The following is a 23,594-nucleotide window of genomic DNA, read 5'->3' as shown; positions in this document are numbered from 1 at the left end:
AAAAAAAAAAAAAAAAAAAATTTAGGGTGGTGGAAAAGATGAAATCATTTGGACTTCAGAGTTGCATGTAGCTTTGACTTTTTACTTTTATAATCTAATTGTATCACAAGTCCTTTACTTGTGTATGTGAGCCTCAGTTTTCTTTTTCTTGAAAATGGTATCAGTAATTGTCTCCAAGTTTATTAGGGGGTTACATTTTATTTTTCTTTAAAATTTTTTTATTTTAAAAATAGAGATGGGGTTTCACTATATTGGTCAGGCTGGCCTCAAAATCCTGACCTCAGGTAATCCACCTGCCTCGGCCTCCCAAAGTGCTGGGATTACAGGTGAGAGCCACCACGCTCAGCAGGGGGTTATATTTTAAAACACACACATTTAAAAGCCCCCTTGTACAGGGCTGGAACAATATTAAGCCCTTAGCCAGTGAATGGTTATTCTCTCTTTTTTCTGTCTCTTTCACTTTAGACTTGTTCTTAAACTCTCAAAGCTTTTTTCTTAATTTATAAAAGTAAATGTAATTATATCATATTTGTAGGTTTGTTGTAAAATATAAATGAGACTTACTCTTTTAAAATGCTTTTAACATTTTTAAAGTTAAAAATTGTGATAAAAATTAATTTTTAAAAATTTGAAATCTATTAGTTTTTAAGTGTACTGTTGCAGTAGTATTAAATATATTACAGTTTTGTGAAACAGATCTCTAGAATTGTTTTCATCTTGAAAATGTGAAGCTCTATGCCCATAAAGCAACTTCTCTCCTTCTACCCCCATCCCCTGGAAACCACCGTGCTACTACTACCTACTTCCATAAATTTGACTATGTTAGATATGTTATATAAGTGGAATCAGATGTTATTTATTCTTTTGTGACTGGCTTATTTCACTTAGTGTAATGTCCTCAAGGTGCAGCTGGCATTAGAATTTCTTTCCTTTTTAAGGCTGAATAATATTTCATTGAGTTTATGTACCACATTTTGTTTATTTGTGGATGAACACCTGGGTTACTTCTACCTTTTTGGCTATTGTGAATAATGCTGCAATGAATATATGGGTGTATGAATATCTCTTCCAGACCCTGCTTTCAGTTCTCTGGATTATACCCAGAAGTGGAATTGCTGAATCTTTATGGTGGTTCTAGTTTTAATATTTTTAGGAACCTCCATGTTGTTTTCCATAGCACTTATACCACTTTACATTCCCACCAACAGTGCTCAAGGGTTTCAGTTTTCTTCATATCCTTACCAAATGTTATTTTCTATTTTTTTTTTAATAGCAGCTATCATAATGGGTGTTAGGTTGGTTTTAACATTTTTTAATGATAAAAATTTTTAGATAGAATTGGAAAAGTGACTCCTGAAATTTCTTGGTAAGCTGGAATAGCATACATTGATACAAGCGTGACAAAACCAAAAGCATATGGGCGAGAAATTGACCAAAAAAAGCCAACTACTGTGTAGCTCTGTTTGGAAAGAAGAAAAGCTGTCTTATTTATGTCTGTTGTTTGGAATATAGATATGAGGAGGGATGGATCCATACTAGATGCTGCTATTATACATAGATATTTTAAATATATATAATATTTATATATTATTCATATATATATATATATATATATATTTTTTTTTTTTTTTTTTTTTTGAGATGGAGTTTCACTCTTGCCCAGGCTGGAGTATGGTGGTGCAATCTCGGCTCACTGCAACCTCTGCCTCCTGGGTTCAAGCCATTTTTCTGCCTTAGCCTCTCGAGTAGCCGGGACCAAGCATGCAGCACCACGGCCGGCCAATTTTTTTTATTTAGTAGAGATGGGTTTTCACCATGTTGGTCGGGCTGCTCTTGAACTCCTGATCTCAGGTCATCCACCTGCCTTGGCCTCCTGAAGTGCTAGGATTACAGGTGTGAGCCACATATTTTTTGAAAACAGCCTGATGTTTTTTGAAAACAGAGTATAAGTCTAACTGTAGTAATGGTTAACTTTTTCTGGCCATCATGAGGGATAAATTTAAATTGTATATTGTTAATTTTTCACGTTGAGCTGAGAAATGCCGGTTGTAGAGGGATTCACATTCACCACAAGGTGTCCTCCTGACACCATCAGACCCCTAGACTAGTATTAATATGTCTGGGACTGCAAAGCCCAATTTCTAACTGAGAGCCTTTACATCCTTATCAGTGGTTTCCTCTGCTTCAGTTAGCTTGGAAAGTTAACCTAATTTGGAAAGACACAACTGTTTGATACTGTTGCTATTTGTTAAATAAGGTGAGCAGTCAAACTGTGGATAAATTGCGTTTTTAGGGTAAAAAAAGTTCATGGTGATGAAATACATTGCATAAGTATATATGCATTTTCCGTAAAATAAAAGTTTTATATTTGTTTTGGGCCATGTTAACTTTAAGTAACTACTGGATTGCCTTTTGATATTTGCATTAGTATAGTCAGTATAAGCAAAAAAATCCCTTTGTGTTATAACATATATGGATAGATTGAAAATTTTGGTGAGCTGCTTATCCTGTCCTGTGTCATCATGCTTCTACCACTGCAACTGAAAAACTAATGCAACATCTTCTTACAGATTTTAGGAGCGTTTAAGAAAAAAACAATTATAGCAGTTAACCCCTTAACAGTTTCTAAATCTGATTTTTAGCTTTGATCTCTGTCTATATGGCAAAACAGATATAAGAAATTGTCATTAATTAGAGTCCATGAAAATACTGCTTAGATTAATAAGGTCAGGGTTTTATTGTCTTTGCCTTTTTAGATGATGAAAGGAAATAGTTTTTATCCCTTTAATTTTAGAGGTACTTGAGAATACACATTGTAAAAGATAATTATTGTCTTACCCAATTGGCAGAAATATTAAATAAGATTTTCATGGTACGAGTTGCATTTTCCCATCTATTTTATGTATTTTAGTGTTGCTTAATTCAGTGGTTATATTTATTTTCAGGCGATTTTGATACTTCTGTCAAGTACCAGCTACATGTATGGCATGTAGTGTGATGGCTTTTATCGGAATTTATATTGGAGCAGGATTGCTGACACCAGAGGACTATTGCATGAGTTTCACAATTTGGTGAATTAGGGTGTTGCATGGGGATAAGAGCAGTTTATCTGTCCCATATTCTTTGCTGTGCCTCTTCTCATGCTTTCTTTGTCCCGTTGGTCCTCACTGTGATTCATTTACCCTTTAGAGGCCTGTTTCTAGACTCTTCTCTGGAAGCCTTTGTAGCATCTGGAGATAGGTGATACAATAGGTGGTGGTTTAACTGTGTGATCTGGCTGGTGTCCAAATGCCTGATGCCCAAATGCCTGATGCATATCCCAGCCCTGCAACTGACCAGTTAGTTGTGATATTAGGTATGTTACTTAATTTCTCTGTTCTTCTGTTTGTTCATGTGTCATACATGGATTGTAATATCATCTATGTTTTTGGTTGTTAAAAGTATTAATTGAGAAAATAGGTGTAAAGCACTGCAGCAAATTGGTGAAGTACCTGGACTCTAGCCAGACTGCATGATTTAGATTTCCAGCTTTGCAACTCAAAAGCTGTGTGACATTGTGACTTTAAGTTACCTAGCCTCTCTGTGCTTCGATTTCTTCATTTGTAAAATGAGGATAACAGTATCTACCCCATGGGTAGTTTGTTAAGATAAGTAGATGAGTCAACATTTTTAAAGTACTTGGAAGAAGGCTTGGCACAGAGTTAGCCTTAACCTGGTATCATCATGTCAAAAGAATCACATTTCCATCATTATTAGTGTTGCTATTATGCTATTTTGTGACTGGCACATAGTACTCAATAATTGCTAGGTATTGTTACCGTCCTCATTTTACAGATGAAGAAACTGAAGTTCAGGATGTTGAAATGATTTTCTTTGTCTCACAGGCAGAACTGGGGCTCCTTTGGATCTTCTAGTTACATATTCAGTGCCTTCCGCAGTTTCCCCAGAGTTCCTCGAGAATAACGGAAGGGAGGTATAGTAATTGTTGAGAAACTTTGCAAAGAAGGCGAATAATGCCAATACTGTCACCTTTTGAAATTCGTTGGTATTTCCTGTTGTCTGTCTTCGGAAGGCGATTAGGTTTATTATGACTAATATTTCTTTAATCTTAATGAAGTCATAATTTTTGTTGATAGACTAAAATTTTTGAAAAATTGTTTTTGTGGTGGAAACAGCAAGACAAAATGACAGAAATAGTAATTAGTAATCTTACTGGAAATAAGCTCAGTATAAGATATCTGACATTCTAAAGTTAGGATATATTGTAATTATTAAGTGCTGCTTGGAGGAACCATATTGTAGAAGTGTCAAAGTTATTTAAATCTGTAACTGATTAATGCAAGCATAAAAGAGGTGAAGGATGATATATTTAGGAATACACATGTATAATATGAATAATAATTTTCTTTTACATTACTCCTGTCCACTGGCATAAAAGCATTTATTAGTGCTTTACTTTGCCAAGAAGTGCAGCCTTGTTGTTTGGTATTCCTTAAGAGAAACAAGATTATGACAATTAGATGAGAAATGTGAAAGTCAGGCTGCTATTTTTGTGAACTGCTTTTGGAGACATTTGTAAGTAGTTCATCTCCTAATAGTTCATTCCCAGGGGCCTTCTCATACATGACCAGGCCAGATTGGACAAAATTGTACATCGTATGAAGGGGTTTAGAGTTCCCCTTATGCTTACTGATCTTGCTTATAACATTGTTTGCAACCCTAATGATTTTATCTAATCTCACACACTGTTTTCATTTGTGCTCTGTTAAAATTTGTGGTGAAAATTTTAATAAGAGTACCAGAGTACTACAATTATGTGATTTATTTTTTATATGGGGTGAGTGAGGAGAGACAGTTCACATAATTTTCGTAGACTTTATGTCAATTTTTATTTTCTCATATTCTTGAGAAAGCAAGGTTTTAATTCAGTTATTTATTCAATAAATATGTACTAAGCCTTTGTACTGTACTGAGATCTGGAAGTGAAGCAGTGCCCAGCATGGAGGCAAGCCATACTGTCACTGTCGTCCAGCACATATATATACCTTCTCTGTGGCCATGGGCTTGAAAAGAAAACAGAAATTCTCTTTGCCATCTTTTCATTACTTAGAGGTAATAGGAAGGTGGGTGGGATGTGGCCTGCACCTGTTACCGTTTTAGGAAGGCCCTGGAGACAATATGTACAGAACAGACAGAATTTCCTTCTGTCATGGTGCTTGCATGGTAGTGGGGGCAGCCAGGCAATAATTTGAATGTTTAAGTAAATCATGAGGTGTTTTAGAAGGTGTAAGTGCTTTGGGAGTAAAATGAAGCAGGGAGAGCAGATGGGCCATCCAGCTTCAGATGCGGTGGTCTGGATAGGCCTTGTCGAGTAGGCATCATTTGAACAAAGTTGGGGCAGGGGAAAGGGAGCAAGCCATGTGGATAATGCGGGGCAAGAGTGTCCCACATAGAAGGACAGGCAGTGCAGAGGAGGGCAGGAAGTGGCGAGGAGGTCAGTGTGGTTGGTGCCAAGGAAATTAGGGGATCCTTGGTGATGAGGCCAAGACAGAGGGGAGCCATATCACACACGGCCTTACAGACTGTGCTAAGTATGTAGGTGCTGATTCTGGAAAAGTTGGGGGACTGTTAGTGAGTTTTAAGCAGAGAAGTAAAATTGTGTGATTGATGTTTTGGAAGGATCAGTGCACAACTCAGAAGGGTTCTGAATAGAGTATAGGGCGGCCAGAGCTGGAGCAGAGAAACCGGGTAGGAGGCCTATGGCTGTAATCTAGGCAGCCTGGCCTGGGGTGAGGGCAGGAGAGGTGGTAAGAAATACATGCATCCTGGCTATATCTTGAAAGTAAAGGGTGGGAGTTTACTTTTGAAGTAGGGTTTACCAGAATTGCTTTAAAATATGCCAGTACTAAAAGAGTTTGATGTAAAGATCAGAGAACTTTTAAATAAATGGGTGGCTTTTATATTAGTATGTAGAATTCATAAATAAGAGAACATAGAGGACTGCTTACTCTTTTCACCTATGTTGCCGTTAACTGTAGTCTATTTCTGTTCTTTTCAAGATGTCCCTGGATTAGGAATTTAAAAGAATAATTTGTCTTTAATATTTAGCAGGAATAAAATAATAATCGCTGTATCACCAAACTAGCTAGTACTTGCCTCATTTTGCAGCTCTTTGACCTTGAACAAGTTGCTTGACTTCTCTGAACTTCATTTTCCTCTTCTATGAAAACAGGGAAGTAGCTGCTTCACTGAGATTGTGTTATGGATTAAATACAGTTATTTTATATATAACTATAGTTGCTCAATAAAGGGTATAGGTTAGTGTTCACAGTATCACCTGTATCCTCTTCAGCTTTTCTCAGTGGTGTGAGTTGGTTCCTAACATTTCCATAGGTGCTGCTTCAGTCTGGTCTCTGCTTAAGTCATCTTGGTCTCTGGTGTGCAGAATTTATGCTCTTTCATATCTTATCTTCCCGTACTCTTAAGATCTTGTATATTAGGAGATGATATTTGGATGTTGAAATAAATTATGAAGTAGTTGCAGGGTTAGTAGAGAAAGCCCCATTTACTGGTCATAGAGATGGGGCTTTAAAGTCAGAGACTGGATTCACCCCTCTCCCTCATTTTCTTCATTCCCTTTTCTTGTTTGTCCTCTCCTCTCTGTTCCTGCTACTGCATTAGCTCCAGATACCACCACCCTGTGCATATACCACTCTAACTCCTGCTCAACTGGTCCTGTGGCAGCTGTTCAGTCTGACTCAAAAATCCTTCCTGGGGTAGGGGTGGTGTGCTGTGGTGTGAAGACCCTGGCATTGTAGATGGGCAAGCGGGCTCGGTAACTCCTGTGCCTCTTCTGAGTCATGTGACCCTGTCTTCAGTCTTAGTGCTCTCATTTTTAAAAGAAATATAATACCAAGTTTGCTTAAAAGATGTGAAAATTACATGTAATCAGTACTTAGTGTGTAGAATATAATTGTGGGTAATTAATGATGGTAGCTTTTGAGATCTATGAGTTCCAAGATGGACTCAATTTCCTTGGACTATTTGTACAATCTGTTAGTCGATGGCTCAGATTAAACTCTAGTCCATTCTCACAGGAGTATGTCAGATACGCTTGCTGGTGGATGTGCTCTTATCCTTCCCATCATGGCAGTCGCCCTTTACAGTCTTGGTCTCTTAGTAATGGTGGAGGCTGGGGATATTTTTTGTGTTTTCTAGTTCTGTTGCTTGTTTCCTCCTCACTAGCTTGCTTGTGTCTTACTGGAGCCCCTTTCTTCCCAGTATTTCCTGGGGTCAGAGTTCACGCTGGTGAATGATGTGTTTTCAGTGGAGCATAGAAGAGGTCACTTGAACTCTGGCTACTGTTAGGAACCTGAAAGTCAATCTAGAGACAAAGCCATCATCAAGAGTAGCATGTCAGAAATGAAACAACTGTCTTGGGGCATCACCGAACACAAATAAGCCTCTTGTTCTTCTCAGCCTTTGTTAAGCTATTGTTTTCAGAAGTTAGTGACTTCATAAACAACGCCTAGGCTGTTTTCACTGTTAAGTAAAATACTTGATTTTTGATTGGTTTATACAAGTGTATTACTAATAGAATTACCCACATTTAGGAAAGCTAGAACTGTATAGAGCCTCAGTGTGTTTTATGTATGTTCGGAGAACAAAGGCACCAGGAGCCTAGTTACTAATTATCTTACTGCTGAAGTAGAATGTGTTCAGATGGCCAAATTTTTGAGATGGCCTTGACTATCTCACAGTTTGAATGGAAAAACTAAGTAGCTCTGCATTTTTAAAAGTTGCTAGTATCAGATTGTAAGGTGTTTTCCTGTCTTACTTCTCTAGTATGAATTTATTACTTGCTGTGTTTTGAAACTAAGAAAGGAAATCATGTATCTTGGATTCCTAAATATTCCCCAAGCTAATTTTAAAGAATGTGGCTACCTCAAATTCTTGATTTTATGTTTTTGAGATATTTTTTTAAAATTTATACTCTTACTATGAAAGTACCAACCAGGAAAAATATTTTACTACAAAAATATTTGGGTACCTAGAGACACAGAGACATAGATAAATCAGGATTTTTTTTTTTTCCCCCCAGAAAGGATTTTTATTTCATCCAAGTAATTATTTTAACTCCAAGGTCAGAATTAGGTTAGTAAAATGACAAAGGCATGACTTTGAAAACAAAAATGATTTGAGAAGCCATGTACAGACATGATCTGGGTCAGACTTGATTTTCAGCTTACTCAATTTTAGAATTGGTTGTCAGTTTTGTAAACAGAAGACGGCTGGATGAATTGAACAGAAGGGTGAGATTAGCATATTAATAAGTTACTGGCTACTGGCCTTCTTTTTCTCCTCCCTCTTTTCCCTCCCTCTTTCTCCTTCCCTGAATGAATTTAGGAACACAGACCCATGGGGTCACATTACTAGCTGGTTTCATTCTGTTCAGTAGCTTAATCTAGCCAGGATGGTCTGTGTTTCAGATTGCGGAAGCATGAGAAGATTCTGTAACTGAGAGGCATCCTTCAAGCTGCTGGAAAATATTACAGAAGGAACACCTCCCAAATTTTGCTTCAAACTCTGAAAAAAGGAGCCCACAGGGGAACCTTAGTCTTGCTTGTGGATCGAAGCAAATACTGTCACAGCGAGGAACTGAGACTTTGTGTGCGGACTCCTGGCTTGATCTTTATAGGATTGTGTGTATGTTGTTGGAACTGGCAGGCCAAGAGGCCCTGAAACCAGCAGGTGCCATCTATATGGAGAAAAGCGGCTGTAGTCCATTTCCAGTGTGTTGGGCTAAAGGTATAAATAACTTAAAAATATGTTTAGTTATGTTTAAATTCATGCTTTTGTACCGAAAGGTGGATAAATGTTTTTCAGAATTTATTTTGATAGATTTACAGTTAAAATTTGAGGGAAAATGGGAATTGATTTGGTATGGTTTTACAGCTGTTACATAAAACCAATTAGATAGCTTTTCAAATAGTAAATGAAAATCTTTTTGATGGAAAAGCATTTTGAGTTAAGCTATCCTTTAATGCTCTATCCTGTGTCTCTTAAAAGTTTTATTTTTTCTTTTAATTAAGACATGTATTTATTCTGTAATATGGAAGTTTTAGGAAATAAAGAGAGGAATTTTAACTTAAATTTTAGGAAATAAAAGAGACGCTGTAGGAAATAAGAGTAACATGGATTTTCTTATTTTAAAAATTCGTTTCCTTTACCCACTGTAAAGATTGTATATTCGTCTTGAAACTCCATATTTTTGTAAGATGGGCTTAGGAATACCATGCATAAAGAATTTTCTTTTTTAATGTTAGGGTTTTTATTCATATAAAAATGTAAATATAAAATATAGCATTTACACTGTAACATTCAAGACCGTATTTGGGAAACATATTTAGAAGTCAAAAATGCTGTATAATGTGTGCATGACTAAAAGCAAATAAATTCAGCTGTTTTGCTTACAGTGGTAAAGAATATTTAAGTTAGGAGATAAAGTTCTTAAGAATATAATAAAAATATTTATTGTTATTTCAAATATATTTAAATATTTACTCCACTTAGGAAAGATTTTTTAAAAGGAGGAACCTGCACTGTTGTAAAAGGATGCAATTTTATAAGTAGGGGTATAGACTGATTCATTTTAGTTTTTAGGGCAAGAATTTTAGTACCTCTGGGATATTGATGTGTTAGCACCAAACTACAGTTTTACCATTGAAATGGTTTATATTTATCTAGTTGTTCCTGTCATCTTTGATTCTTTCCTAGGCTTTTAAACATTTATAAAACATGTGATATTAGAACTATTTTAGTATTCACTTTGTTCACTTGAGTATGTAATTAGATATTCAGAGTAAATATTTTGCTGAGTAAAATTCACACTCTTGGATTTTAAAGGGCTTTGGGAATGAGAACTTTTTACAATTTTAGTTTCTCAGCATCAGAAATGTATGGTGTAAGTGAGTGTGGTGAATAGTGTTCAGAGCCAAATAGTTCTATACTTGTTGAAAATTTTGGTCTTTTCGTAGGTTTGCTGGGGTTCATTTGCATAATGCCACCTCCATTGTGTGATAACATTCTGTTAGCACTGATCATTAACAATAAGGCTCTCTGATTTCCTTCACAAAGCCTAAGCTAGATTCAAGATCTACACATCCAGTACCAATGGGATATTAAATTATCAGCTACTGATTTTCTTTTTATTCAGTGTGACTTTAAAACTGTGAACTTTGGAAGAAAAGAGAGATTGTAGTGTTTTTGCTCACCCCAAAGCAATTGATGGAAACAATTTGTTTTCCCATTAAGTTTGCTGGCTGTCAGAGCAAATGAGTAAAACTATTTTTAACTGAAATATGCATTATAATAGAGTTAGGGTTGGGTGAGAGAGAACAGCGCTCACACGTATAAAAGATAGGAAAAGGTAGAGACAGTGTCAAGGGTCAGAAGCAATTTCATGTGTAGGGCTGCAGCAAGCCATCTCATCATATGAATGGTTTTGCCTTTGAGTTGTTCATAGGAGGTTCTCACAAAACCTAGGAGTTGTCATCCTGTCCCTTCTTGGTGCGGCACACACTGTTTCCACTGTGATTGCCCAGTGTGTAACTATCTTAGTAAACTACTTCTCTCTCTCCTCATGTTACTATTGTACCAGGACAGGAAGGCAGGAAACCTTGTTTTTATGCTGGTTAATTTTTATCTGTGTGGTAAGGAGAAAGATCTTGGTGTATAGGAATTGTCTGAATTGGTTGTATTCAAGTATAAAAGTTACAACTTGTAGATAAAGACAAAGTAAAAAGCTTAAATCCAAAGAATATACAAATGTCTATCTGCAGTTAGACATTCTAAACCACACATTTGATTTTATCAGTTGCATTAACCTCAAAAAGCACAGCAGTGTCCCAATTTAAGAAGACACATAAAATACCAGGACATGCTAAAAATAATAGAGCAGACTATATTTGTATACCTTGAACTGAAACCTTTAAGGTTCCTTAAAGCATCCTGGGGTGTTTTTTGAACCAAGCTCATTGTGCGGTTGAATTTAATGTAAAGAATCCACCGTAGGTCCCATCCAAGGAAGATTACATTTTCAGGTATTCAGAAGGACTTTGATTTAACATGGGTTCAACTACATCATGATTTTCTAGGTTTAAAGATAGTTTTGAGTCAGAATATTGAATTAAATGTAAATGTTGACAGTGCTCTTTTAGGTTGTAAGACTATCAAGTGGAGAAAGCCCTGTTTGGGGAGTTATTTGATTATATAAGTTTTTACATTATTTTATCTTTTTGAAAGGCTGGGAAGAACTAAAGAGTGTCAGATTTGGTTGTTAAATCCTGGTCTGTTCTCTTTTTTAATTTCTCCCAGCTTTCGGCCATTGTCCTGTTGCTCATTAATAGCACAATTATTTTGGCTTTTCAGTGTCTCGAACACCCCAAACTCTTCCTTTCTGCCTTTACACCTTCTGTTGCACCTTCCTGGAATCATGATCTCTGCATTCTCTTAATAGCCAACTCCTATCCTACTTCCTAGAATCATGATCTCTGCATTCTCCTACTAGCCAACTCCTTTTAGGTCTCAGCTTAAATGAGCCCCATGAGGAAGTAGGAGTCTTCATCTTTTACTCACTGCCATATGCCAGGTATACTGGGCTTGGCACATAATAGGTGCTTGTTAAATATTTGTTGAATGAATAAATGACTAGTGTGCAAATAAAAATATATATCTCAGAGTAGAATGCATGGTAGTTTTATTGAAATGCAAATATGACTGTGGGAATCTCGCTCCAGTGCTCTCATTCCCCTCAGTCTAAGCCAAGTTTTCTCTAATGCTCCCTCCTATATCCTTTTCTTCTGGTCTTGTATAGCATTTACTGTGATTTATCATTATATATTTTACTTGTTTGGATTTCTGTTGTCTATTAGACTGTAAACTTAACAGAGATAATGTCTGGTTTTTTCCTTCTTGACAAATAGTTGACACAATGGTTATTACTTTAATGAATGAATAAATTTTATATAGGGTGCATTTTATTGAAGACCTGAAGGAAATACCGGAGTTAGTCAAGTGGCTGCTTGGAAGAAGAAAATTCCAAGTCGATTGTATAGGTAGAGCAAAGGGTCTTGCTGGGGAGAATGGCTAGAAGAAAGTGAATCGGGGTTATGACTATATTTCCAGTTCTTCATGCCTACCAAGTGGTTGTTTAACCAGAGACACAGGCATGGGTTAAAAGTGAGGCCCACTAGAAAGAAGCCGCAGTTTGCAGATCAATATTAATCCACATTCCTTAAAAATAGCTCCCTGAGAGGAGTGAATTGGCCTTTAAATATCCTCCTGTGGGAAACGTGCCTCCTTCTGATTATCTCAACAGATGTCTTAACAGAAAGACTGTGGTGAACTCTCCCTTTTCATTTCTATTTTGAGTATTAGTAACACCAGCTCATCCACAAACATAAGGCAATGGGTATTAAACTTTATCTCTCATATTCTTTTTTCTTGTCCTCATTATTAGTATTTGGTGAAGAGGCTGCTAGTTTTGCCTAATTTTTTCTTCTTTGTATATAGTTTTACAGCCGTCAGTGGATAGGTTTTTTTTGTTTGTTTTTTGAGACCAAGGTTTGCTCTTGTCACCAGCTGGAGTGCAGTGGCACGAGCTCAGCTCCCTGCAGCCTCCACCTCCTGGGTTCAGGTGATTCTCCTGCCCCAGCCTCCCGAGCAGCTGGGATTACAGGCTCCTGCTACCAATCTCTGCAAATTTTTATGTATTTTTAAATAGAGATGGGGTTTTTATCATGTTGGCCAGGCTGGTCTCAAACTCTTGACCTCAGGTAATCTGCTTGCCTCAGCCTCCCAAAGTGCTGAGATTACAGGTGTGAGCCACTGCGCCTGACCTGGTTATGGGGTTTTTGCTCAAATATGACCTTTTAAGTGAAGGAGAATAACAACATGCCCCATATTGTGGTTACTGACCCAGTGTTCCACGTGTTTAGCACTCCCATTCCCAACCTCCTAAGTGTCCTGGTTTGGGCAATAAATTATATGAGAACCCTAAAGTGTGTTCTTCTTTGATCGCACTATGTGTGTGTGTGTACCTATATATGTATGTGGCAGGGTCTTGCTCTGTCACCCAGGCTGGTCTCAAACTCATAGGCTCAAGCAATCTGCCCATCTCCGCCTCACAAAGTGCAGAGATTACGCACCACCACACCCAGCCGGATTACACTATTTAAAATGGGCTCATCCTCCTGCCATCATTGTACCCCCATCCCTGTTATCTGCCTTGTCTTTCTATTTGCTCTTAACCACTATCTGACATACTCTGTGGCTTATTTATTTACTTGTTTGGTTTGGCCACTGTCCCCCAGTGACATGTACATCCTGTGCGACAAGGAGAACCTGTCTTGCTCATTGCTGCATTCCTAGTGCCTAAAACTTACTTTAAACAGATGAATGAATTAAATCCTGTCTTCTGGGAGCAACAGAGGTTTCAGTCATTAGAAGCAAATGAGAGTCATGGAAATTTTTGTGGAAATTAAAAAACACTTGTCTACAAAGAAAAGAACAACATGTACTGGGATTTACTTGAGGGTGGAGGGTGAGAGGAAGGAGAGGAGCAAAAAAAATAACTGTTGGGTACTCAGCTTAATACCTGGATGATGAAATAATCTGTACAATAAACCCCAGGGCACAAGTTTACCTGTATAACAAACCTTCACATCAGTGAGACGGTAACAACCCCCGACGATTGTATATTCTTATTTTAACTTTTATGTAAGTTCATAATGGAGTTGTATACTGATGGTGTATTTTCAGTTTAGGAAAAACCCCAGTCTTTTTTTTTTTATAGGACAAGATTTAGGGGAAATTTTTAAATGAACATTTGTGTTTAATTTGGTTATTGGATTAAGCATACATTTCATATATAACAGATGTTACCGTAGTAAGACTAGTCGTCTTTGGTTTTCTTTTTTAACAAGCATTCATAAAGATATGGGGGATAACAGGAAAGATGTTGATTAAGACTAACTAATGATTACATGGGAGGGTCTCAGTGGATTTCTGTTTGAAGAATATTCCTACTTTGAACTCTCCTTTTCTTCCCTTTAGAAAATTCACTTCATCCTTCTTTGACAACTATCATTGTCTATTGAATGCTAACTTTGTTTCATATATGTTGCTAACACTTTATTATTTCAACTCCCACTTTACAGATACTGAACTGTGGTGACTTAAGAATCCTATAGTTGTGAGGAGCTAAGCACAATCCTTGTTATTAAATGACAGATACTGCTCCCCTTCAAGATCTTGTTCACATGTCACTGCCTATAAAGGTTTTCTTGATATGCACTACTTCTGTAAAATTTCCAACCTTCTTCAGTTGTAGGCTCAGATACTAGATTGGGCTTGCTCCTTTAAATTTTTATTTTGGGGATTTAGGTGAAGTTTTAGCTGTCCTGTAATCTATAGGGTCTTGCTCATGGAAATCACATAATGGCTCAAGGTAGAGATTATTTAGTCTTGAAATTCTGAGGAATATACTTCACCACTTAAAGTCTTCAAAGCCCTAAGAGTTGAAATGCTATTGTAATAGATTATCTATTTTCCTTACTGTGGGTTGTCTGCATATACAGTTTCACATATCTTTTCTTTCTTTTTTTAAATTATACTTTAAGTTCTGGGGTACATGCGTGGATTGTGCAGGACTGTTACATAGGTATACACATGCCATGGCGGTTTGCTGCCTCCATCCCCCCGTCACCTACATTAGGTATTTCTCCTACCGTTAACCCTCCCCAATCTCCCTACCCCCTGCTATCCCTCCCTCAGCACCCCCCCCCGGTCTTCCAACAGACCCCAGTTTGTGATGTTCCCCTCCCTGTGTCCAGGTGTTCTCATTGTCCAACGCCCACTTATGAGTGAGAACATGCGGTGTTTGGTTTTCTGTTCTTGTATCAGTTAGCTGAGAATGATGGTTTCCAGCTTCATCCATGCTTCTGCAAAGCACATGAACTCATCCTTTTTTATGTCTTTTTTTTTTTTTTTTTTTTTTTTTTTTTTTTTTTTTTTTTTTTTTTTTTTTTTTTTTAAAATAACAGAGTCTCCCTGTGTTGCCCAGGCTGGAATGCAGTGGTATGATCTCAGCTCACTGCAACCTCTGCTTCCTGGAGTCAAGTGATTCTCCTGCCTCAGCCTCTCAAGTAGCTGGAATTAAAGGCGCACGCCACCAAACCCAGCTAAGTTTTGTATTTTTAGTAGAGACAGGGTTTCACCATGTTGGCTGGGCTGGTCTTGAACTCCTAACCTCACATGATACGCCCTCCTTAGCTTCCCAAGTGCTGGGATTACAGGTGCGAGCCGCTGTGCCCAGCCCAGTTTCACATATTTTATTACGGAAAATTTCTGGTAAAACATGGTATGTCGAATACGTTCTTATATTCAACATTGAGAATTAAGTGAAATTTGGCATGTCTTCTCTCTCTTCTGGAATCCTGGCAAGAGACTGAAAGGTTCTTTTCTGTGGAGACTGGTCTTAGCAAAGGGCTCGATTTGGACATCAGGAGAACTGGCCTCTTCAGAAAGGCTGTGATATGATATAGTTTGGCTATATCCCCACCCAAATCTCATCTTGAATTCCCACGTGTTGTGGGAGGAACCTGGTAGGAGGTAATTGAATCATGGGGGCAAGTCTTTCCCACGCTGTTCCCGTGATAGTGAATAAGTCTCACAAGATCTGATGGTTTTATAAAGAGGAATTGCTCTGCACAAGCTCTTTATCTTACCCTGCCGTCATCCATATGTGTGACTTGCTCCTCCTTGCCTTCCGCCATGACTGCCTCCCCAGCCATGTGGAACTGTAAGTCCATTGAACCTCTTTTTCTTCCCAGTTTCAGGTTCATCTTTATCAGCACTGTGAGAACAGACTAATAATACCGGCTGCTTCTCTGCTTAGCCCAACTACCAGCACATTGTCCTCACATGTAGGGCTTTAAGCCAAGGATGGACAGCCAGATATTTAAAGACAGCCTCTGTTTTCAAAATGTGAGACCAAAACAAACAGAATAAAACAACCTCTGTGCAACAAGATGAAACAGCAAGCAGAAGGAAACTGAAAGAAAAATATTAAGATCTCCAGAGAGCTGAGAGATTTGCACCCAGGAAACACAAATAGGAGTCTTTTCCAAAGTTACTCCAGCTAGGCGCGGTGGTTTATATCTGTAATCCTAGCATTTTGTGAGGCTGAGGTGGGCAGATTGCTTGAGCCCAGGAGTTTGAGACCAGCCTGGGCAACATGGCAAAGCTCCAACTCTATCAAAAAATACAAAAATTAGCTGGGCATGGTGGTGTACACATGTAGTCTGAGCTACTCAGGAGGCTGAGGTGGGAGGATCGCTTGAGCCTGGGAGGTCAGGGCTGCAGTAAGCCATGATCGCGCCACTAAACTCCAGTCTAGGCAATAGAGCAAGACCCTATCTCAAAGAAAAATATGTCCAAAGAACATAACAGTTTAAGAATGCACAAATGAACTCTGTAGAAGCAGTGGAAAGTAATGTCAGACTTAGCTCTCAGAACATGGAAAGGAAGAATGGACAGATTTAAGAGAAAAGAAAATAGGATCATGAATCCAGAAGATCTAACATACAATAATAAGAGTTGAAAATAATTAGTAATTATAACTAAGAAAAAAAGGATAAAAGTCATCAAAGAAGTGATGTAAGAACATTTCCCCGAACCACCAGCACATTGTCCTGGTGGTTTCTGGTTTGAAGGTTTCCAAATAGTGGAACCCCTTTAGCTGCCTCTCTAGCTTCCTCATAAGCCCTCTCCTCCATCTCCTCCTCCTCTGTTCTTTCTAGCACTCAGTGCAGGTATAATGTATTATAATAATTTTGTAACAATTTTGGTCTTTTTCTTAACAATGCCTATTACAATTGTAATTTTTTAATAGTACAGTACTTGTTACATTTGTAACTAAATAATTTGTATATGTGTTTGTCTCCTAACCAGACTAAAAACTCTTTTAGAGTTGGATTACATGTACATATTTTTAATTAATTTACCTTCTATATGAGCACACGTCTTACAATGCCTTGCCTAGTATAGAAGGGGTCAATAAATATTTTTAGAATTTATTAATCTGAGGGAGGTATGGCACATTTATTTGTCTACAGGGTAAAGGCATGAATGAATAAATGAAGCCAGATGGCTTTGCAATAGTAAGTTGCAGCTGGCTTTTGGCTGAGGCCAGTAGAGGGGTGGTGAGTACTCTGATGATGGGAGAGTGCTGCCATTCATCTGCGTGTTGCCACACAGCAATATGGACCACTAGTAACAGGGTTTTCTGGAGAAGTGAGAAACCCAGTAGGCCCAGATGCAACAGGGCTTAGTTGAGCTGCAGAGTGATTGATGGAGCTAGATTGCCCGGGTTGACTTCTGTGTTCTAGATTCAGACATGCCTCTGAGATAATTGTGGTTTTGAATCCAGAGCACTGCAATAAAGCAAATATTAAGTGTACATTACCATTCTTTATTTTAAAAAAAGTAATGCCATAATTTAAAAATACTTGATGTTTAAAAAAAAAGACTACTGATTTTTTAGTGAGTCAGTCTTTTTGCTGGTGGTGGGTCTTGCCTTGATGTGGACCAAGGTGGTGGTTGCTGAGGGTTGGGGTGGCTTGGCGATTTTTAAAAAATAAGATGAGTGATATTTGCTGCATTGACTGTGCATCGCAATGATGTTTGATAGTTTTTTACCCATAATAGAGCTTCTTTAAAATTGAAGTCAGGCCTTTCAAACCATGCCACTTCTTTATCAACTAAGTTTATGTAATTATTTACTGTCATTTCAACATTGTTCACAGCATCTTCATTGGTGGTAGATTCTTTCTCAAGTAAACCACTTTCTTCACGTGTTCATAAGGAATAATCCTTATTTGTTCAAGTTTTATCATGAGATTGTAAAAATTCAGTCATATCTTCAGGCTCCCCTTCTAATTCTAGTTTTCTGCTATTTTCCACTGCATCTGCAATTACTTCCTCCAGTAAAGTCTTAAACTGCTCAAAGTTATCTGTGAGGGTTAGAATCAACTTCTTTCAAATTCCTGTTCATATTGCTCTTTTTTTTCCCCTTGAGACAGAGTCTCACTGTGTTGCCCAGGCTGGAGTGCAGTGGTGCCGTCTCAGTTCACTGCAACCTCCGCCTCCCAGGTTCAAGTGATTCTCCTGCCTCAGCTTCCCAAGTAGCTGAGACTACAGGCGCCTGCCACCACACCTGGCTAAATTTTTATTGTATTTTTAGTGGAGACAGGGTTTCACTGTGTTGGCCAGGCTGGTCTTGAACTTCTACCTTGTGATCCATCCGCCTCAGCCTCCCAAAGTGCTGAGGTTACAGGCATGAGCCACTGTGGCCAGCCCACATTGGTATGTTAACCTCCTCCCATGAATCGTGAATGTTGTTAATGTCATCTAGAATGGGGAATCCTTTCCAGAAAGTTTTCAGGGTACTTTGCCCAGATCCATCAGAGGAATCATTACCTATGGCAGCTATATCCTTATGAAATATTCTTAAATAATAAGCCTTGAAGTCCAGACTACTCCTTGATCTGTGAGCGGCTGTATTAGTCCATTCTCACACTGCTATATAGAAACTACCTGAGACTGGGTAATTTAAAAGGAAAGAGGTTTAATTGACTCAGCAGTTCTGCATGGCTGGGGAAGCCTCAGGAAACTTAAAATCATGGTGAAAGGCAGAAGGAAAGCATGGCATGTCTTAACACGGCAGCAGGAGAGAGGTGAGAGTGCAGAAAAAATTGCCACTTTTAAAACCATCAGATTTCACCAGAAATCTCTTACTATCACAAGAACGGCATGGGGGAACTGCCCTCATGATCCAATCGTCACCTACCAGTTCCCACCCTCAATGTGTGGGGATTACAATTGCTAGTGAGATTTGGGTAGGGACACATAGCCAAACCATATCAGCTGCAGACTGGGCATTGTGTCAGGCAGGAAAACATTCATCTTCTGGTACATCTCCCTCATAGCTTTTGGATGACAGGAGTATTATAAACGAGCAGTAATAGTTGGAAAGAAATCTTTTCTTCTGAGCAGTAGGTCGCAACAGTGAGCTTAAAATATTCAGTAAATTATACTGTAAACAGATGTGCTCTCATCTAAGCTTTGTTCTTCCATTTGTTAACCACAGGCAGAGTCGATTTAGTATCGTTCTTAAGGGCCTTTAAGATTTTCAGAATGGGAAATAAGTGTTGACTTCAACTTAAAATCAACTGCATTAGCCCATAATGAGTGTCAGCCTGTCCTGTGAAGTTTTGAAGACAAGCATCAACTTCACCTCTAGCTATCAAAGTCTTAGATGGCATCTTCTGATAGAAGACTGTTTCTTCTTCATTGTGACATATAGTGCAGCCACATTCGTTAGTGATCTTAGATCTTTTGGACAACTTGGTGCAGCTTCTCCACCAACACTTGCTGCTTCATCTTGTACTTTTATGCTATGGAGATGGCTTTTTTTCCTTTAACCTAATGAACCAACCTCTGCTAGCTTCCAACTTTTCCTCTGTAGCTTCCTCACCTCAACTTATAGAATTGAAGATGGTCTTGCTCTGGATTAGGCTTTGGCTTAAGGGAATGTTGTGACTAGTTAGATCTTCTGTCCAGACCACCAAAACCTTCTCAGTGTCAGCAATATGGCTGTTCTGCTTTTGTTTGTTTGAGACGGAGTCTCATTGTGTTTCTAAGGTTGGAGTGCAGTGGTGCTATCTCGGCTCACTGCCACCTCTGCTTCCCATGTTCAAGAGATTCTCCTGCTTCAGCCTCCCAAGTAGCTGGGACTATAGGTGCCTGCCACCACACCTGGCTATTTTCTTTTTTTGTATTTTTAGTAGAGATGGGGTTTCACAATGTTGGCCAGGCTGGTCTTGAACTCCTGACCTTGTGATCCACCCACCTCCACTTCCCAAAGTGCTGGGATTACAGGCATGAACCACCGCGCCCAGCCTGTTGTGCTTTCTTATCATTTGTGTGTTCAGTGGAGTAGCATTTGTATTTCCTTCAGTAACTTTTTCTTTGCATTCACAACTTGGCTTTGGCAAAAGAAGCCTACCTTTTGTCCCGAATCAGCTTTCAACATGCTTTCTTCACTAGGCTTAATTGTTTCTAGCTTTTTATTTAAAGTGAGAGAAATGGAACTCATCTTTTCACTTGAACACTTAGAGGCCATTGTAGGGTTATTATTAATTGGTCTAATTTCAATGTTATTGTATCTCAGGGAATAGGGAAGCCTTAGAAGGAGGAGAGATGACGCAGCAGTGGATTGGTGGAGCAGTTAGAACACACACATATCAACTAAGCTTACCATCTTACATGGGTGCCATTTGTGGCACCCAAGACAGTTACAATAGAAATATCAAATATCATGAATAACCGTAACAGATATAATAATAATGAAAAAGTTTGAAATATTGTGAGCATTACCAAAATGTAACACATTTGGTAAAGGTGGGCACATGCTGTTGGAAAAATGATGCCCATGGACTTGCTCGATGCAGGGTTACCACAAACCTTTAATTTTTTTTTTTTTTAAAGGCATTTGGATGGATTGTCAATTGCTATGATTGTTTGGAAAGACAAATGATACAGGGCAAGGAAAGAAAGTATAGGTTGAGTATCCCTAATCTGAAAATCTGAAATCTGATATGCTCCCAGATACTCAGATTTTTCTGAGTGCTGATATGATGTTCAGGGGAAACTTGTTGGAGCACTTCAGGTTTTGTATTTTCTGATTTGGGATGCTCAACCAGTGAGTGTAATGCAAATATTCTAAAATCTGAAAAAATATAAAATCTGAAACTCTTCTATTCCCAAACATTTAGGTAAGGGATACTCGCTCATATTAGAGAAGAGGGCAGAAAGGACCAGAGTGGTTATTCAACAATTTAGTAGATTGAACCAACACAAGATAAAGCTAGCATGTGTTGGAGTGTCTAATATAATTTTTTTCAGTAGGACCAGTTGGAATATCCGAATGTGTCCTCTTCGTTCACTAAATCAGATTGAGTAGCTGTCTTCACAATACTGAAAATAGAAAAAGTGAGGTCTACTTGTTGTATCTTCACTTGTATTCTTAGTATAGGCTTCAATCTTAATAAATGTGTTTCTTAAGACGTGTGTCAAGTAGGTCATTTCAATCACTTGTTATTAATATGTAAATATTGTACTTATTTTCGAGGTATATGTGATACCTGTATACAGTATGTGATGATCAAACCAGGGCAATTAGGATATCACCTCAAACGTTTTTTTTTCCTCTGTGTTGGGAACATTACAATTCTCGTTTAAAAATATACAATAAATTAGTAACTGAGATTTTCTTGCTGTACTATCAAATACTAGAACTTATTCTCCTAGCTATATTTTTGTACCCCTTAACCAACTTCCCTTTATCCCCTGCACCCTTTGCCTCCTCATCCTCCGGTAACTACCACTCTACTCTGTACTTCATGAGATCTATTTTTTTAGCTCCTGTGAATGAGAACATGCCATATTTGTCTTTCTGTGCCTGGCCTGTTTCAGTTAAGATAATGACCTATGGTTCCACCCATGTTGTTGCAGCTGACAAGATTTCATTCTTCTGTTGCTGAATAATATTCCATTGTGTATATATACACCACATTGTCCGTGTGGATTCCGTATCTTGGCTGTTGTGAATAGTGCTGTAATAAGAATGGGAATGCATATATCATTTCAAAATACCAATTTCCGTTCGTTCTTTTGAATATGTATTCGGTATTGGGATTGCTGGATCATATATTCTATTTTTGTTTTTTTGAGAAACTTCCATACTGTTTTACTTAATGATTATACTACTTTACGTTCCTACAGACAGTGTATAAGCTCTCCTCTCTCTGCATCCTTGCCAGCACTTGTTATTTTTTGTCTTTTTTGTAATAGGTATTCTAACTGAGGTGAGATAATATTTCATTGTGGTTTTAATTTGTATTTTCCTGATGATAGTGATGTCAAGCATTTTTTCCATATACCTGTTGCCCTTTTGTATGTCTTCTGTTGAGTTATATCTATTCAGATCTTTTGCCTGTTTTAAAAACAGGATTATTTATGTTTTTGCTCTTGAGGTTGTTTTTTTTTTTAAATTTGTTTGTATTTTTAAGAGGCAGAATCTCCTTTTGTTGCCCAAGCTGGGGTTCAGTGAGCGTGATTTTAGCTCACTGTAACCTGCAACACCTTCTATTGAATTTTCTGAGCTCTCTATATATTCTGATTATTAATCCCTTGTCAGATAGGTAGTTGCAAATACTTTCTGCCATTCTGTGAGTTGTCTTTCTCTCTCTCTCTCTTTTTGTTTTTTCCTTCTTTGAGATGGAGTCTTGCTCTGTCGCCAGACTGGAGTGCAGTGGTGTCATCTCAGCTCACTGCAACCTCCACCTCTCGGGTTCAAGCGATTCTCCTGCCTCAGCCTCTCAAGTAGCTGGTATTACAGGTGCCTGCCACCATACCCCCAGTTAATTTTTTGTATTTTTAGTAGTGGCAGAGTTTCACCATGTTGGCTAGGCTGGTCTTGAACTCCTGACCTCAAGTGATCTGCCCGCCTCAGCCTCCCAAAGTGCTGGGATTATAGGCATGAGCCACCATGCCTGGGCCTACACTTTCTTTTACTCGTTAATTGGCTTATTGAGGTTTTCTGTTTCTTCTTGGTTCAATCTTTGTAGGTTTTATGTGTCCAAGAATTTATCGGTTTCTTCCAGCTTTTCTAATTGGTTAACAAATGTTGTTCATAATAGTCTCCTTAAGAGCCTTTGTATTTCTGTAGTTAACAGTATAGCGGCTGAGTTCCAAGAAAACCAAGGGAATCCTGGTCAACTCTTTTTGGTTTATTTTTCTTTTCGTAATTGCCTTTTATTTCCTAGCCTAGAAAGTCCCTTAGCCAGAATCAGAAGCCCACCCAGATTCAAGAAGGAGGGAATGCAGATTCCACCTATTAACAGGAAGAGTATCAAAGTCACATTGGATAAAGGGCATATTAAACATTAGATAATTTAATGTTAGCTGCTTTGTCTAGTAAAATCAATTTAGGAACTTTAGGCTAGAGCTTTTATGAGAAAATAAACTCAAGTGTTATAGAAAAGACCAAAATGAGGGAGAAGATAACCTTTAGACCAGTTTAGATTGTTTAAGGAGTCACTTTAACTAGAAATATTACTCAGATTGTTAAAGCTCTTCAAGTTTTGTCATTTCTTTTAATTTAGCTGTCCCAATTTGCATTCCTTTGCTTAGTCTCTCATATTCTTTTTTTTTTTTAATTGCATTTTAGATTTTGGGGTACATGTGACGAACATGCAAGATTGTTGCATAGGTACACACGTGGCAGTGTGATTTGCTGCCTTCCTCCCCTTCACCTGTATTTGGCATTTCTCCCCATGCTGTCTCTCCCCAACTCCCCATCCCCCGCTGTCCCTCCCCTATTTTCCCCCCAACAGACGCCAGTGTGTAGTGCTCCCCTCCCCGTGCCCATGTGTTCTCATTGCTCAACACCCGCCTATGAGTGAGAACAT

General features: G+C 38.3%; 1 protein-coding gene across 42 annotated transcripts in view; it reads left to right on the top strand.

Annotated features, from left to right (window-relative positions):
• PTK2 (protein tyrosine kinase 2) overlaps positions 1-23,594 on the top strand; it is a 349,037-nt gene that overhangs the window by 80,692 nt on the left and 244,751 nt on the right. For 15 of the 42 annotated variants that reach the window (XM_037728961.1, XM_037728958.1, XM_037728957.1 and 12 more), the window contains one exon: positions 3,885-3,973. The exons of 16 other annotated variants lie outside the window; for them this stretch is intronic. Coding sequence is in view for 11 of the 26 variants with exons in the window: in XM_037728933.1 (XP_037584861.1) it covers positions 8,709-8,808 (100 nt within the window). In the remaining 15 variants the exon portion in view is untranslated. Of the gene's footprint in view, positions 1-3,884; positions 3,974-8,413; positions 8,809-23,594 lie in introns of those variants that run through there. 11 more of the 42 variants (XM_037728932.1, XM_037728931.1, XM_037728929.1 and 8 more) reach the window with 4 other exon arrangements.

This window comes from Cebus imitator, unplaced genomic scaffold, assembly GCF_001604975.1.
Source record: "Cebus imitator isolate Cc_AM_T3 unplaced genomic scaffold, Cebus_imitator-1.0 Scaffold284, whole genome shotgun sequence".
Classification (NCBI taxonomy): Eukaryota; Metazoa; Chordata; class Mammalia; order Primates; family Cebidae; genus Cebus; species Cebus imitator.
Note: the sequence above shows the minus strand (reverse complement) of the source record. Positions and strands in the feature narration are given on the sequence as shown.